The sequence below is a fragment of the Ursus americanus genome, chromosome 37, assembly GCF_024610735.1.
Source record: "Ursus americanus isolate L20-20 chromosome 37, mUrsAme1.1.p, whole genome shotgun sequence".
Taxonomy (NCBI): domain Eukaryota; kingdom Metazoa; phylum Chordata; class Mammalia; order Carnivora; family Ursidae; genus Ursus; species Ursus americanus.
In genome coordinates this window covers 11,251,134-11,267,380 of record NC_142163.1, presented here as the reverse complement: position 1 = coordinate 11,267,380, position 16,247 = coordinate 11,251,134, and the positions used below count along the sequence as shown (strand labels likewise).

Genomic DNA, 16,247 nt, shown 5'->3' with positions numbered 1-16,247 from the left:
GTGCCCCTGTTGTACCCCTTCTTATGGGCCCTCACTCTAGCTCAAATAAAATCCTAAATAAAATAAGCTACGATTTCTTTTATAAAAATTTTCAGACAAAAGCCAATCTACACTATTACCAATAAGAATAGTGCTTACCCCTTCAAGTGATGGGAGTTTAGTTCTAAAGGAACACAAAAAATTTGAGGTTGATTCCCTTAAAAAAGCCTATTTCATACTATCTATTCTAATATGACATGTTAAGCTGGTTTAGTTTTTATTCTTACATCAGTTAATTTGTAGTGGCTGCCTGCATCAGTGTGTAACCAAAATTGACCATTTCTGTTATCATTCTCCAGACTGACAGTGCAATTTCATTTCTACATCTCACGATTAAGGCCACAACTGACAGCAGAAAGATTGTGTTCAACTTTTTATTTTAGTAAAATCAGAACAAACAGCACATGCAGTGCTAGCATCTAAAACTAATACAATAAGCAATTACTAACTTAGTGACTTGAGGTTCAAGATCTACATTCAGCAACTTTAAATCCATTCTTACTGATAATATTGCTGACTGATAAAACTGAATGTAAGTCACTAATTATGGCAATACACAAAGAGAACCACATGTTTGAGGATTGCAAATATGCCAGACAGTCACTGAAAACCAAGCCAAACAAAAACATAACGAAAACAAAACTCATAGAACCTTTGAGAATGTGGACACTTCGTTATCAGTGTTCAGAAGTGTTTCATTAATATTTTAAGACAAGTGTATCAAAACCTTGGCATGTTTTTAATTTCAGGTTGCCCATTTTGTCTTAAACTTTGTCAGAAAGTTAGAGCTAGCTGCATCACCAGTGCCAGGTCTACTTAACTTGACTGAATTGTTTAATAGAACTTAACGTTAAAAGCTCACACTACCCCGAAATATATAATTTCACATATGGTGACATTCAACATTCAAGTGCCAGTGTTTTTGAACTGTCTTTTGGTCAAGTTTCTTTGAACTTTCAAAGAATTCACTTTTAGGCTTACAAAAATAAATATATGTCAAAATGTTCAATAAATATTACACAAACTAGCAGCAAAAAGTATCTAAAATCTGTCGTGTGCAAATAGTTTTCTTATCTCTCATTCCATGGTCCCAAATAAAATTTTTTATCTATTTCTTGTAACAAGCTGCGTTCAACAATCTCCAAGAGACAAAATAAGATTGGAAGTTTAAGGACACGCACACAAGACACATATATAAAATTCTCTGAATGTGCAATAAAATAAGTACTTTGTAAAAAGTTATGGGCAAAATGTACAAGAGTCTAAACCTATACTAATTGAAATAGCACCGTAACAAATGACCTCAATACTGTCAAGTGCACCTACTTAATGGTTTTTAGAACAAGGCACAGTATTCTTGAAAATCTATTGCACTTTAATAAAATTTCTTCCTGCTTACGCCATCACAAAGATTAGTTTTGAAAGATTATTGTATTCTGGCCACAAAATCAGCACAGAATTCAAGTAGAAGAGGCATTTTTAGTGGTGGATAATCATCTTTGGCCAAATTTATCATAAAGAGACTATAAATATAATGGAAACCTATGCAACTAAAATAGATTAAAACTGCAGTATATAGAAATAACATCTTATGCAGTTTAGTACGTATTTCCAACCTGTGTAATCTCAAGGATTTCAATTTGTTCTTATTCTGATCTACAAAGTCTACAAGTGTAAGCCATTTTTAACATTTCAACGCAGCTTAAAGAGAGTAATGTGAATCTGTATTAAAGTAAAGCCTGCTGCATAATCCCTCCTGCTCATATACTCTTGACCAAAAAACATCAACACTAGCATGCATTAAAAACCAAAATCCAAGCAGGCCCATAAAGACTGGTCACTGCTATGGTCAGCTATCCTACCACTTCAAATTTATTTATGGCAGGCATTAAAAAATCTAATCAGATGAAATCTCCCTCAAACACTTTTGTTATCAAACCTTTAAAACTTTTCCTATAATAGTATGCCCACATTTGCTTACTTAAAATAATCTGAACATTAAAAGAGGAATTGCTGTATTTATTTGCTTTAACTTCAAAGAATGCTTTGAAAAACATGTGAATGTATTCATACATGCCACCTCATCTTGACTGGAATGGCTTATTTAAAAACTACCCAGATTTTAAGAGCCTATCAAGGATAGAGTGAGCAAGTCAGAACTTTAACTTAGTACAGTCTGCCACCTGTGAAACTAATTCTGCCTTCAGATGTTCTTCTTCCCAGTCTGCAAGTACCAGAAAGTCCTAACGCAGGCTACTGCCAAAGATTTTTCCCCATATTAGTATCTACAGATGAACTGATGATTCCTGTTAAGTTGTATCACACCTATTTGCCAAGGTTTGATTTTAGCCCAAGTTGAGGAAATTTATTTTTTTCAAAACAATCGATATCTTGAGCATTACTGAGCCAACAGGACATCAAAATAATAAGTTGTCTAAAGTTAAAGTCACAGTACATTAACAAACAAATGATCCTCAGTCACAAAATCATAAATGCAGTTTGGGATGAGAATAAGCAGGAGGGGAGTTAATCCAAACTACAGCAATTATGTCTTCAACTTCTGAGTAAGGTTGTTGATTGTTCCTTCTTCTTGTGACTTTGAAGCTCCCTTAAATTTTCAGGAGAATCACAGCTGGTAATGTACTGCAAGGTCTTGAAGCTATAAAATATAGTCTGGCTAAGTTACATGTGGTTTCCATATTAGCTTGTTTGAAAGGGTGACTTTGTTGCAAAGCAGATTCAATTGCCCCACCAGTCAACCCCCTGGGAGTTGTAATTTCCACCATATCCATCACTATTGTAGAAGCCTCCATAGCCACCTATCAAGAAACGTTTGAAAACAGAAATTAGTTCAGCCACTGAAGTTTCTGTCCTTCTTTCTCTCTGAAAGAAACCTAATTTAAAAAATTCGTAGTACTGGATTTTGTATTCTTTGGAAATTTCTCCAATAAATTATGCTTTAAGAAAAATAAAAAGCACTCACCAAAGACACATAAAGTGGGAGAAGTTAACATTACCTCCACCAAATCCTCTGCTGCTGCTGTGACCACCTCCACCACTACGGCTGCTGCTGGCACGACCACTACTAAAGCTAGAACTGCTGGAACCACTACTTTGTCGATAGTCTCTGGCACCAAATCCTCCACTGAATCTACTATGAAAAGGAAAAACATTGTGGGTATTTTATGTTTCCAATTCAATTAAACTCACAATTTCCATGTACTAACTTTCCAATACTCAATTTCTGATTTTTCTTTTCGTTCTTTTTTTTTTTTTTTTTTAAGATTTTATTTATTTATTTGGCACAGAGAGAGACACAGCCAGCTAGAGAAGGAACACAAGCAGGGGGATTGGGAGAGGAAAAAGCAGGCTTCCAGCAGAGGAGCCCAATGAGGGGCTCGATCCCAGAACACCGGGATCATGCCCTGAGCCGAATGCAGACGCTTAACGACTGAGCCATCCAGGGTGCCCCCAATTTCTGATTTTTCAACTCAACTGCCATTATGGTCAATTCTTGCAGTAGTGTTTCAAAAGTCCTGAGCACTTAAGGGCTGATATTTAACTCTTAATATGTATTTTTAATTTTTTTCCTTGTCCCACTTCTACTATCCCTTGTCAAAAGAATGTTAAAAAGTAGCAGTGTTTTAAGTTAACCCTGGACACAACTTCCTGCCCAAAGCAAATAATAATAATGAAAACTCAAAATAATTTGTACCTCTTAGAGCGTCCACGACTGCTACCCTTATAGTGGTGTTCGTAAGCCATGTTTTCTAACCAAGATGGCACTTCTTGTTTTGCTTCAACGAGCAGATCCAACAAATCCTTCGTGATATTTATATTTCTTTCATTAAAGAATGAGGTGGCAAGGCCTATAAGAATTCAAAAAAATACATAAAACTGAGATTTCCATAAAACAATCTGGTCTTCCTTCACATGTACAACAGTAAATAGAACAAAAAAATACGTTATAACTTGTGACATAACCAAATTAGAGATTTAAACAGTAATTTTTAGTTGTGTCATTCATCTGGTTTCCCTTGAAAACAATCTCTAATATTCAAGATTCTGTGACAAACCATCAGACAACTAAATACTTTACCAAGGTTTCCTACACGTCCTGTACGGCCAATCCGATGTACATATTCCTCAATATCACTTGGCAAATCAAAATTGATAACGTGTTTCACATTTGAAATGTCTAGTCCTCTTGCTGCCACCTGAAAAATAACTTTCGTTAAAAAAAAAAAAAGCAATATTCAAACATGCTCAACTCAAAAATGAAAATATACACACAGCTGTAGCCACTAAAATAGGGCTTTTTCCTGAGCGAAACTGGTGAAGGGCCTCCTCTCTATCTCTCTGTGACCGGTCACCATGGATACTGGTACAAGCATATCCTTCATGGTATAAGAAATCCTCCAGAGAATCAGCACCCTTTTTGGTCTCCACAAACACTAAAGTCAGCGAATCCTTCCCTGAAAAATTACATATAAAGCTTTGTTTACTAACAACTCAGCATCTTAATTCTTTTTGCACTCAGTAAGCAAGCACATGGAAGTAATTAAAATAAGGTTAAATCATGTAGGGAGGTGAGCAAAAGAAGGGTAGGAGCTAAAGAGATGTAGATACATTCTCACTACACTATCATTAACTTTACCTGTTGCATTTAAGAGGTCAAGAAGAAATGACCGTTTGTCTGATTCTTCCACCCAAACCACTTTTTGTGTGATGTTCTCAGAGGTAGAGCCAACTCTGCCTACAGCCAGAAAGATATATTCATCCAAGAAATCACGAGCAAGCATCTAAAAAAGGGGAAAAACCTCTAGCTTAGTCTCTGATTTCTTAAATTATCTGAAAATCTTATTTACAAATGTTCTAAAAAATATTAAACCATACCTGTATTTCCTTAGGAAAAGTAGCACTGAACATCATAGTGTGGCGAATACCCTTTGGTGGCATAGTATCTTGTTCAACTATACGTCTTATCTGAGGTTCAAACCCCATATCCAGCATCCTATCTGCTTCATCCAATACTAAGTATCTATTATGAAAAATACTGACTTTAGAATTTGATGAGAAACTGAGCACTGAATACAGTTGTGTAACATTCACTCTAACATGCTAGCCTTGCAATGTAACACATTGTGAAATAAATAAATCAAATAACTATTATTTGACACAGTCCCAATTGGTCATACAGGTTAACTGTGATTTTCAAAAGTTATAGAGAAGTTAAATGATTAAAATTCCTTTTTAATCTGAAAGCAATCTTACTAAATCACTAAAAAAATGACCATTAATATAAAAGAAGTTCTAGGGGAGCCTGGGTGGCTCAGTCGTTAAGCATCTGCCTTTGGCTCAGGGCGTAATCCCAGGGTCCTGGGATTGAGCCCCGCATCAGACTCCCCGCTCGGTGGGAAGTATGCTTCTCCCTCTCCCACTCCCCTGTTTGTGTTCCCTCTCTTGCTGGCTCTCTGTCAAATAAATAAATAAAATATTTATAAATAAATAAAGTTCTACTCCTGAAACCAAAACTGCACTGTATGCTAACTAGAATTAAAAAAAAAATTGAAAATAAAAAAATACAAGACGTTACATCTTGTATGTATAAAAATTAACACTTACTTGCAGAAGTCTAATCCAATCTTTCCTCTTTCCATCATATCCACTAGACGTCCTGGGGTGGCGACTAACAAGTGACATCCACGTTCTAAGTCTCGAATCTGCTGACCAATATCAGCACCACCATAAACCACACAAGGACGAACTCGAGATCGGTATGAAAACTGTAAGCAAAGAGTTTATGAGATGTTCACAAAAACATAACCAGAATCAATGAAAATAACAATAATCCGTAAAATGCATACATACTTTTCTGGCTTCCTCATAAATCTGTACAGCCAATTCTCTTGTTGGTGCTAAAACTAAGGAGATAGGATATTGTTTACGGCGCCCATATCTTCCATTTTCCTAAGAAATGAGAACAATTTATAAATTAAACTCAAAGACCCAAAACTCTTTTGTTCTTTTAAAAACAACTCATCACAACAAAATTCTCTTTATAATTAAGGATTACACATCCAGGGCGCCTGAGTCAGTTAAGCGTCTGCTTTCAGCTCAAGTCATGGTATCAAGTCCCACATCCAGCTCCCTGCTCAGCAGGCTGTCTGCTTCTCCCTCTCCTCCCGCCTGCTCTTGCTCTCTCTCAAATAAAGAAATAAAATCTTTACAAAAATTTAAAAATAAATTAAAAAAGGAAAAGAAATTGAACCCCCCTCCACAGCATTGTTTAGAAAGAAAGGTCCCCAATTCTATTTATAAAGCTTTTTCTATGCCAACAACTTATTTTATAAAGATATCAATCTTTACCTTCACAGCCTTCAACGCCTCGCCTGGACCATCTGTATAAATCTGACTTAAGATGGGCAACAGAAATGCTGCAGTTTTTCCAGACCCTGTTAAAAAAATAATTGTGTTCCATATTCCCTTTTAGTGAGAGAAAATTTTACCTTTTGCCCAATTTTTTGGAAAATATGGTATATTCATACAGCCAAATCAAGAATGTCAAGTGATTCCTATAATCCATTTTAAATAATGCAATCCTCTACTCTTTACATTTTAATTCACATGAAAACACAATCATGTTGCCTCTTCCATGGCACCAACTTCTCTTTCTATACACTTTATATCCTGTAATTCTGTTGGAATGTATGACAGTTTCTGAAGTTTAAGAGTAAAGGGCTTTGGAGCGCCTGGGTGGCGCAGTCGTTAAGTGTCTGCCTTCGGCTCAGGGCGTGATCCTGGCATTCTGGGTTCAAGCCCCACATCAGGCTCCTCCACTGGGAGCCTGCTTCTTCGTCTCCCAGTCCCCCTGCTTGTGTTCCCTCTCTCACTGGCTGTCTCTCTCTGTGTCAAATAAATAAACAAAATCTTTAAAAAAAAAAAAAAAAAAAAAGAGAGAGAGTAATGGCTTTGTACAGTAGTCTGTTTTCTTTTGCAGAATAAAGCCTTGGTTGTAACTGTTTCAATAATCCCAGATTTAAACTAAAGATCACAGTTAAACATAAAAGATGAAATCCTTAAAAAAAAGAAAATACATTACAAACGACTTATGTTTCCTTTTTCTATACAAAGAAAAGTTTTACATGGAGAAGGACATTCTGCTGTCTTTTTATCAGTAGTAAATCCTCATACAGAACTGAACTAACGTTGCCCATTCTCCAAATACCAGAGGCAGGAGGCACAATTCCCTTTTCCCCACCCACATTTTTATGAACCTGAGTTATTTCCTATTTTAATTATGTAGCTAACATTCTCTACATTACATTCATAATTTTCCCTGTTGCAATAATACCAGGCTGACAATCTGCTACAGACTTCCCCAAGATGTCCTGACAGAAACACTAGTTTCATCTGAAGGCTATAAAGGTAGACGGAAAAAAAAAAAAGAAAAAGACCTCACCAACCAATCTTTACATAACTCAAAATCAGGCTTAATCCAGGACTCAAGTCTCCTTGTTAAAAGTACTATTTCTAGAGCTAGACCAGTTGAGATACTAACTTTAAATCTTTATCCAATCAGCTTACCCGTTTGGGCACAAGCCATCAAGTCTCTTTTTTCTTTGATAATAGGAATGGCATGCTTCTGCACCGGAGTTGGACGAGTGTAACGAGTAAGCTCAATGTTCCCCATGATAATTTCTCCCATCTCAACATCGCTGAACTGTCAAGGAAATAAAAGCAAGTCAAACACATGTAACTTAGAAATGCCTCAGCTGTTTCTGTGTTGTACTACTACAATAAAAGCAACCCCAAATACCCACTCTTGGTTGTGATTACATTTCCTATCATTTTGGATAAAGAGAACCTTAAAAAATTTTAGGTATTTTTAAGAAAATAAGACTCCAGGTCTAACATACAACAGAGTAACTTTTGGATTCTGTGTATGTTTGATCAGCACTGTTCATAATGGTGACATAAAATCTTAGTCTCTCTTTTTTTTTTAAATAACTCAATGAAATTTTTAAATTGTTAACAAAGAACTGTTAAAGAGTCAAACAAAAATTACTTACGCTTTCAATATGTGGAGGACAGTTATTGCCAGTTGCCTCTACTGGTATATCATCATATTTCTCAAAGTTTATTCCAGTGTTTCCTCCAGAAAAGAGCTCCCTAAAATCAAATGATTATTACATATGTTATACTAAGTAATAAGTTTCATATCAATCAACACGTATTTTAAAAACTTACTGCTCCAATCGTTCACTTGGTGGAAGTGGTTTTGACCAATCATCTTCATCTGATCTGTCACACCAACGACTGTGTCCACTTCGTTCAAATTTGCCAAAGCTAGTCCTGTCACCACGACTGCCAATACCATCATAGTCACTCCGTCCACGATCATCAAACCTAAATAGCATAACAATTGATATATATCATTTAGCCGATATCATACTAAGATATGTACTTCTTGAACTGTTTAGCCCTAAGTACCTCTCAAAGACTTCAATAATTCAACACTGGCTATCTCATTTATGAAATAAGATCTTGTAGTTAATGGTTATGTATAATTTGTACATCTTCATTTTTTAAAAAATTTGTCAGAGAGAGAGTGTGCGCACAACGGGGGGGGGGGGGGGGCGGGAGACAGGCAGAAGCAGGGAGAGGGAGAAGCAGGCTTCCCTGATGCTGGACTTGATCCCAAGACACCGTCATGATCTGAGCCACCCAGGCGTCCCTATACATCTTTAATTTTTTAAAAAATCCACATCCATTTTTACTTTCTATGAAATTATACGGCTTCATCAGGTCTCATAATGTTAAAAATTACGTTTTATAACACTTCTATCCAGTATTTACTTCATATTTTCACTTTAAAACTAATAACCTAGGGGAACCTGGGTGGCTCAGTTGGTTAAGTGGCTGCCTCTTAATTTCTGTTCAGATCATGATCTCGGGGAGCCTGCTTCTCCCTTTCCCGCTGCCATTCCCCCTGCTTATGTAAACTCTCACAAATAAATAAAATCTTAAAGAAAAAGATCAAGAAAAGTACAAAGAATGAGATCGCATCAAACTGAGATTTGATTCCTAAACTGCTACCAGGAACACATTTGCAAGCTGAGAATAATTTACCTTCCCCTTGGTCCACTTCCACGATCACTGAAGTAATTGGGCTTTCCTCTTGAATCTCGGGACCCAAAACTGCTGTAGACGTCCTTATCTTTACTACAACTCCACCCTGAACTGTCTTTATCATAGAATCCTTCCAAAAAAAGTTTAAAAAAAAGTTGACAATAGTTTTACATTAACTCCTGTCTTTCCAAATAAGTTCTGCCACAGCCTCCCTTTTATTTACCCTTCTGGAACCAAGCATCAATGGAATTACTTTGTCAAATACTGGAGAAGAGAATCAAGCTTTAGAGAATTGCTTTCACCAGCAAATAGTATCACATTAAGAATTTAAGTTCCATTCTTTCAAGTGTCAATGTTCGCTATATTTTAAAAGAGGTAAAGCAGGGGTCTATTCCCATAAAATTTTAACGAGATTGTGATAAATTGCCTTTTTAAAGGTGTAACTGCTCTTAGAGGGATTCCCAAGGGCTGCCTCCAAAGTTTTAACCTCAAAGGCAGTCGCAAGGGAAGCTCTAAGTTTAGCTTTTTAGTTATGCCCCATTCCTAAAAATAAATCTCATAAACAAACAGCTGTTGCTCAAGTTGATAAATTTAAGGTATGTACCATATAGCATATACAACACACATTTTTAAATTCAAAAGGTTACCTCAGGTAGAATCAGTTACCTAAACAAAAGCTTATATTAAAAGATCCACTACAAGATTACCAACAAGAAATATGTCCGATGCATGAGGAGAGAGAATTTGAAAATTCATGATGAAGCTCCAAATTGCAGTCACTGAATTATGCTCATATGGGCTCTCTGTAGTAAGTGGCATAATTAACAAGAGACTTATTCAAAAGACTGTGGAGAAGGCAACCTGGTAGCAACTTAATCAACAGCTATAAATGTAACAAATCAGCTAAATTATTTACAATACATAAACAACTTAGTAGACATTTAAAAGAAATTCAGTAAATGCAAATAATCAATACATTCTTTGTTCTACACTTTTAAGATACCTTTAGAGAAGTGCCCATATACAAAAGAACCTGTATTCATATTCAAAAACAACCCAGGATCTTTAAAATGACTCCTTAACATTCAAGTATGCAAACATGAGGCAATGAGGTATTTCCATATGAACTCTAAATTTAGAAAACAACCCACTTGTCTTTTTACATCCTTTATACTTAAGAAAAAAATTTCTCAAACCATTTTCTCGAATGTCTCCAAAGCTTTTTTTCCCTGAATGTCTCCAAACTTTTAGTTATTTCACCCTGAGGCAATGCCAAAGCTCCTTTCTGTTTCAGTGCTAACAAATCAAAAAGTTGGTGTAACTACTGTTGTCCTTTATATTTATGTATACTATTGTCACATTCTAAGAATTCAACAATGTTGTCAAACTCAAGGAGAACCAAATATACCAGGGAGAAACTGTCGTCCTTGCCTATTTCCACACAGACCTCTGGGGCACATCTACAGACAGATAAAAGGAAGGTGACCAGAATAAACCCACTATAGAGAACTCAACCAATTAGACACATTCTTTTTAATTTTTTGCAGTTCATAAAGTAATGACATTACTTTCCCTCTACTCTACAGTTGACTGTGGCCTTTCCTCTTCCATTTCTTAATTTCCATACTGTCACCTCCTTTGAAGCATTTAAACTCTCACAAAGCATGTATACCTTCCTTGCAATTCTAGTCACATACATTCTGAGAAAGACCCATTATAAAAGAAATTCTGGGGGCATGTGGGTGGCTCAGTCAGTAGAGCATGCAACTCTTGATCTAACGGTTGTAAAGTCTGAGCCCCATACTGGGTGTAGAGATTACTTAAAAAGAAAATCTTTAAAAAGCTACAGTTCGTTTTCCCCCTCCCCAAATACCCACACCTCATTTGTCCACCATCTTCTTTCTTCTTGGCTTTTCCTGATCTTTTCCTTCTCTTGAAAATTTCACATCACAATGGTGAATATATGACACTCATACCATCATCCCAACACTATCTTAATCATCTATTACTCTACTTTAAAAACTTAATACTAAAAGTCATAAAGTATTTTAATAACATTTCACACAAAGCCCTTAACATGAAACAGTTTTTGCAAAAAACTGAAGTCAGACAATCTCTCCAACCCACTGAGTGTGCCCAGGCTTACAATCTTTCAGATATTAAATATTCTGCAATAACTAATTTTCACTAAAGCAGCATTTAAGGAAGATTTCATTGCCCTGCAGTTAGTTTTACAAAACAGCACCCACCCCCACCCCAGGTAGCTTTCAAACTGAAATCATGTTGTCAGTATTTATAAACCATCATAGCACTAGAATAGTGAAACTTTAGGCTCAAAACTAATCAAAAGAAATAAGAAAGATCCATTATACATATACAATTCCAGATGAACTTTGCCAAAGGTAGGACGTTAAGAAAAGAGATGTGAGTAATACACTTCCTAAAGTTACCTCATTTTCCCTAGCTTTCACTAACTTCTTAAAATAGAAAAGTTGGATATAAAGTTGCCAGTCACCTACCTTTAGAGGCTTCTCTATTCCTTAAGTGAGGAGGTATATAGCGCCCCTCTAGGAGAGAAACATAAAATTAAAAACCTATCTTAACCTCCAAGACACAGCGGTTTATAAAAATATCTATTAAAACATTCATCATAGGGGAGCCTAGGTGGCTCAGTCCATTGAGCATCTGCCTTCGGTTCATTACCCCAAGGTCCTAGGATGGAGCCATACACTGGGCTCTCTGCTTGGCAAGGTAATCTGCTTCTCTCTTTCCCTGTGTGCTCTCAAATAAAATCTTTAAAAACAAATCAAGGGGCGCCTGGGTGGCACAGCGGTTAAGCGTCTGCCTTCGGCTCAGGGCGTGATCCCATCGTTATGGGATCGAGCCCCACATCAGGCTCTTCTGCTATGAGCCTGCTTCTTCCTCTCCCACTCCCCCTGCTTGTGTTCCCTCTTTCGCTGGCTGTCTCTATCTCTGTCGAATAAATAAATAAAATCTTTAAAAAACAAAACAAAACAAAACACCAATCCTAGAAAATAAACTTTTAAACCTTCTATTCTTTAAATTATTTTACAACTGAAAAAGAAAATCAAAAAATGGGTAAGTGCTTAAATAATACAAATTTTATGCTACATCAAAAAAAGAGACAGAGAAAGAAAAGGCAGGAGTGGACAGTATAAGTTCGGCAAATCTGGGAACATAGACTGTAATAAAAATCCTCAACCCAAACACATTTCAGTGGTGCGTAGCTGGCTTAGTCAGTGGAGCACGTGAAGAAAAAGAAAAGGCCGTGCTATTTCAAAATGTTATATTAATTACAACTCTTAACAGATATGACCACTGGTATAACAAAACTGCCAACTAAGAAAGAAACGAATATGTACTTAAATCAATTAACCAATTTCAATTAGCTTTGTTTCTATTGTGGCAAAACAAAGGCCATATAATATGGTTTTCATACAGATAAAAGCTGAAGGATTCCAAGAAAGAATTAATAGTGTTAAGATTTTCCAAATTAAGTCAACAGCCAGACTGTGACTATGATATAAAAACATTTCACCTACAAAGTAGAAGGAAGTCAGTGTTAACATCCAAATTTTAACTAAATCTCTGCTTCTGGATTGAAGTAAGTGTCCCAAACTATTAGTATAATTAAATCCTTTTAAATATAATTAAATCCGTATAAAATGCATATATTAGCAAACAAGATTTAATATGTATTAACCACACTTAAATCTCTTCAGAGATTTAAAAGTATTTACCTCTGATACTAACTCTTGTAAAAAAAATATAAACATATGTGTATTTTTTACTTACTGCTCGCTGTACTTCCTCCTCCACTCTGGTTATCAGAGGCATTCAGGTCTAGACCAGCAAACTAGAAGAAAGATATTGACACCTCACATGGTGACACACAATAAATGAAAAAAAAAAAAATCAAGCACAGATAGCACTGCAAAAGACAATCAGTTCTAAACTCCTGTCCTACCTGCAGCATTTACTAGCTAGCTGCCCTGTCTGACTCACATGGTTTTAAGAATGCCTTTCAAGTCTACCTGGCAAGACCCAGATGCCAGTAGTATAACCAGTTACAGATGTTTTGAACAGATTCATCCCAAACAGGTTTCCCCTGTAACAACTGTCCATAGCAAAATGCTCTCCAATCACCAAACTAATTTGTTAATACCAATTTTTTCAAAACCACTGGTTTCCCACTTCATATTATTCATGTTACTCTAAATTTAAAAATTCTACCTGGAAAATATTAGGACAATTTGGAAATTCATTAGTTTATCTCTAAAGATTGTGCTGTTTTTAATTTGGATAAATTCCTAAGCAGCAGCAGCACCACCACCACCACCACAAACTACCACGTGGTGAGTACTGTACCACTTACCACTCCATTTAACGCTGGTCACGCTGAAGGCAGTATTTACTTCTCTATTTTAGAGAGAAGAGACAAATTCAAAGAGGTGGTGGTTATAAAGCTACTGAGTAACACAAGTAACATCCAAAGCTTTTTAAAGACTTTTCTTTATCTCAATTACTACTTGTCCCTCACTGTTACTTTGCTTTAGCACGTTTTGTTATTAATTTAACCCAGAACTACTTTCAAGCACGAATACATTACCAAAGTAAAATTTTAAAAGCACAAAACTCTACAGTAAAGTGGGTCGCTGGGTGTTTGCCAAAACCAACCAACCAGAAAAAAATACAGTAACATTTGCAAACACTAAAAGTCCAAGATAGTACCAATTACATGCACCACCAATTAAGATATTAAATTATCACAACTTTTCCAGGCCTAATTTGCTTACTACTAAATTCTAATGACACAGTGAGCACAGTTCAGCAAAACTTTAAATGGATCCCAGGTACACAGAAAATGTTAAATGCTTATGCTTTGCTTTCAATTTTTCAATTTCAGTGTGATTTTACATTATCAAAGCTCAGCAGATTGCAGAAAAACACCTAAAAGAGGTAAACCACCAAATCTCTCAAATATATTACACGAAAGGACGTTGCAATTTAGAATGAATTGTTAGTAAGGTTTGTTTCAGAATTCAGGAGTTCGTCAAGTATTTTCTGTGAAAGGTTTATGCCCTAATTTATTTCCCTCTGTTAAACGTGGAAGACAAGACGAGGCAAGCAGTTCACTTCAGAATCCAAACGATTCAGTTTCTCCGGAAGTATACCGCAATAATAAAACAAAGATTTCCCCTTCCACGGAAAACGAACCTATTATCTATCGAAGATTAGGACTGCTTTATTGCACTGCTAACACCTCGAAGTAACCCTTTTGACCTATTTCAATGTGTTTATTCAGGCGCACCAAAGTAACAACTTTTACTCTACCAAACCACTTTTCGAGTGTTTTTCCCGGGATGCACTCCAAAGTCAAACTACTAATCTATAGATTTAAACTCACAGGACCACAAAGAAAAAATCCACAATGCTGGACTAAATGGCAGTGACTCTCTGAATTAAATGAAGAGCAGTTCCAGATGTTTAACCTCCCAAATGGTTACACGCCGGCGTCCAACTTCCATTATTTCCAAATATTGGTCAAGGGAAGCCCGCGACTGCCATTCTTCCTTCCCTTCCCTAGTACCCCTTTCCGGCTCTTCTGCGTCACAAAACTTTCCACTCCGGAAACACGACCTCACCATCCGCAGCACTGGGCTGCGACAGTCTGGCGACAGGAGTCCCCGAAGTAAACAAAATAACTGTTTCGTTGACTTTTGTAAAGTCGGTCGTCGTACCAGGTCTCGCAGGCTTAGGCTTTCCCTTAGCAGGGTGCAACGCTACACTGCCCTGCAGCCCAAACAAAGGAGACCGCCGCCATTACCCTGAAAGAAGGCCCCTTTCCCTCCTGCTATCCCCATGCCCCGCCCATTCCGTGGCTACAACCAACTCCTTTACACACCAACGGCACCTTTGAGCCAGAATCAATGTCATCCACTGAAAATCAACCCCTTCAGATGAAAACATGGTCATCTTATGCGGACCTCCCTCCGGTTACTAGTCAGCCGGTGCTTGCACATGCGCGTATCTGCGAAAGCGCTAGCACACACAAAAGCCGCCATTGTGCGCGGCCGGGATACAATACCTCTGCTCAAGTAACAGCTACTACCGACATTACTGTTATCTTGTTCGCTACTGCACCTCTACATGATTAATTAGTTTCTTTCCCCGTCCGTCCACAATCCCACCCATAACAAGTCACAGGTACCAAAATAAGGGAAATAAAGGTCGCTACTTAGTACTGCGCCACAAGCCACGTGAAACCAGGAAAGAGGTCCACGCAGACAGCCTTGGGAAATATATTTCGACTTACCTGCTGGTCCAGCCCGAGCGCATTTTCCACCGCCACATGACTCATGCCTGAAGGGAACCGAGAACTCGGAGTTTCCCCGCTGCAAGTATACCGTTTCACCACACCCACGCCCTCAGAGGAGAACTAAAAGCTCTCTGAAGTACACAGCTTGGCCCCGGCCGTAATATAGCAACTACGACTTTACGTCAGTACGTATGTCGAGCGTCTTCCTCCTTTGCCCCCACCACCAACAGCTCTTTTATCCCTACCGTTATTTCTGCCTGGCTAAATCGCGTTCGTTTGGTCATAACATCGCGGGATCTTCTAGTCCAACTCTCCCTTAGAGGCTCTCAGAGTTCGCGAGAGCTTTATTTTCTCCGCCCTCCCCCAATGTCTTGAAACTCGTGGAAGCAAGCGAGAACTTGCCTTCTCCTGCTCTCCGCGAGCTGGGAGATCTTGACCATAGCGCTAGTATATCTCTTATCTCACCCTCCCACCCTCCACCGTCCTAGTTGCCCTCCTTCTTCTACCGCTTTCCCTCTTTCTTTCAGTTACTGGGATCGGAAATTTCGTAAAATGTCTCAGTTCTAACTAGTCCCCACCCGCCTTTGGGAAGCTTCCCAAAGCCGGAATTAGTTAAAAAAAACCCTGAAGCCAAGAAGGTTGAGGGTGACGTGACCCCAGGTGTGAGGAGTGTTGGCCATTTTGCAGACGGGTCGACGATGGATTGAGTAGAAACCTCTGTCCGTAGGAGCGAAAG

General features: G+C 37.6%; 1 protein-coding gene across 2 annotated transcripts; it reads right to left on the bottom strand.

Moving 5' to 3' along the window:
* Nucleotides 1-399: 399 nt before the first annotated feature.
* LOC123789892 (ATP-dependent RNA helicase DDX3X) lies at nucleotides 400-15,896 on the bottom strand. Of its 2 annotated transcripts, none has more exons than XM_045793846.2 (17): nucleotides 15,509-15,896; nucleotides 12,988-13,048; nucleotides 11,691-11,738; nucleotides 9,172-9,301; nucleotides 8,290-8,448; nucleotides 8,112-8,211; nucleotides 7,627-7,762; nucleotides 6,409-6,494; nucleotides 5,911-6,009; nucleotides 5,665-5,825; nucleotides 4,936-5,080; nucleotides 4,697-4,841; nucleotides 4,333-4,514; nucleotides 4,139-4,256; nucleotides 3,755-3,908; nucleotides 3,057-3,190; nucleotides 400-2,858 (listed from the first exon to the last, which is right to left on the bottom strand). In XM_045793846.2, exons 1-17 carry the CDS (start codon nucleotides 15,551-15,553, stop codon nucleotides 2,779-2,781), a joined length of 1,983 nt encoding a protein of 660 aa, XP_045649802.1. In that variant the 5' UTR covers nucleotides 15,554-15,896; the 3' UTR covers nucleotides 400-2,778. The 2 variants fall into 2 exon arrangements, with proteins under 2 accessions (XP_045649802.1, XP_045649801.1); XM_045793845.2 differs by having other exon boundaries at nucleotides 3,057-3,193; nucleotides 15,509-15,877.
* Nucleotides 15,897-16,247: the final 351 nt, after the last annotated feature.

Excerpts from the sequence above, each read along its gene's own strand:
- LOC123789892 (XM_045793845.2), bottom strand. The coding sequence starts at position 15,553 with ATGAGTCATGTGGCGGTGGAAAATGCGCTCGGGCTGGACCAGCAG. Across the intron at positions 4,515-4,696 it reads TGACCTCTTAAATGCAACAG|GGAAGGATTCGCTGACTTTA; the intron begins GTAAAGTTAATG and ends GTAATTTTTCAG. Across the intron at positions 4,257-4,332 it reads CTATTTTAGTGGCTACAGCT|GTGGCAGCAAGAGGACTAGA; the intron begins GTGTGTATATTT and ends GTTATTTTTCAG.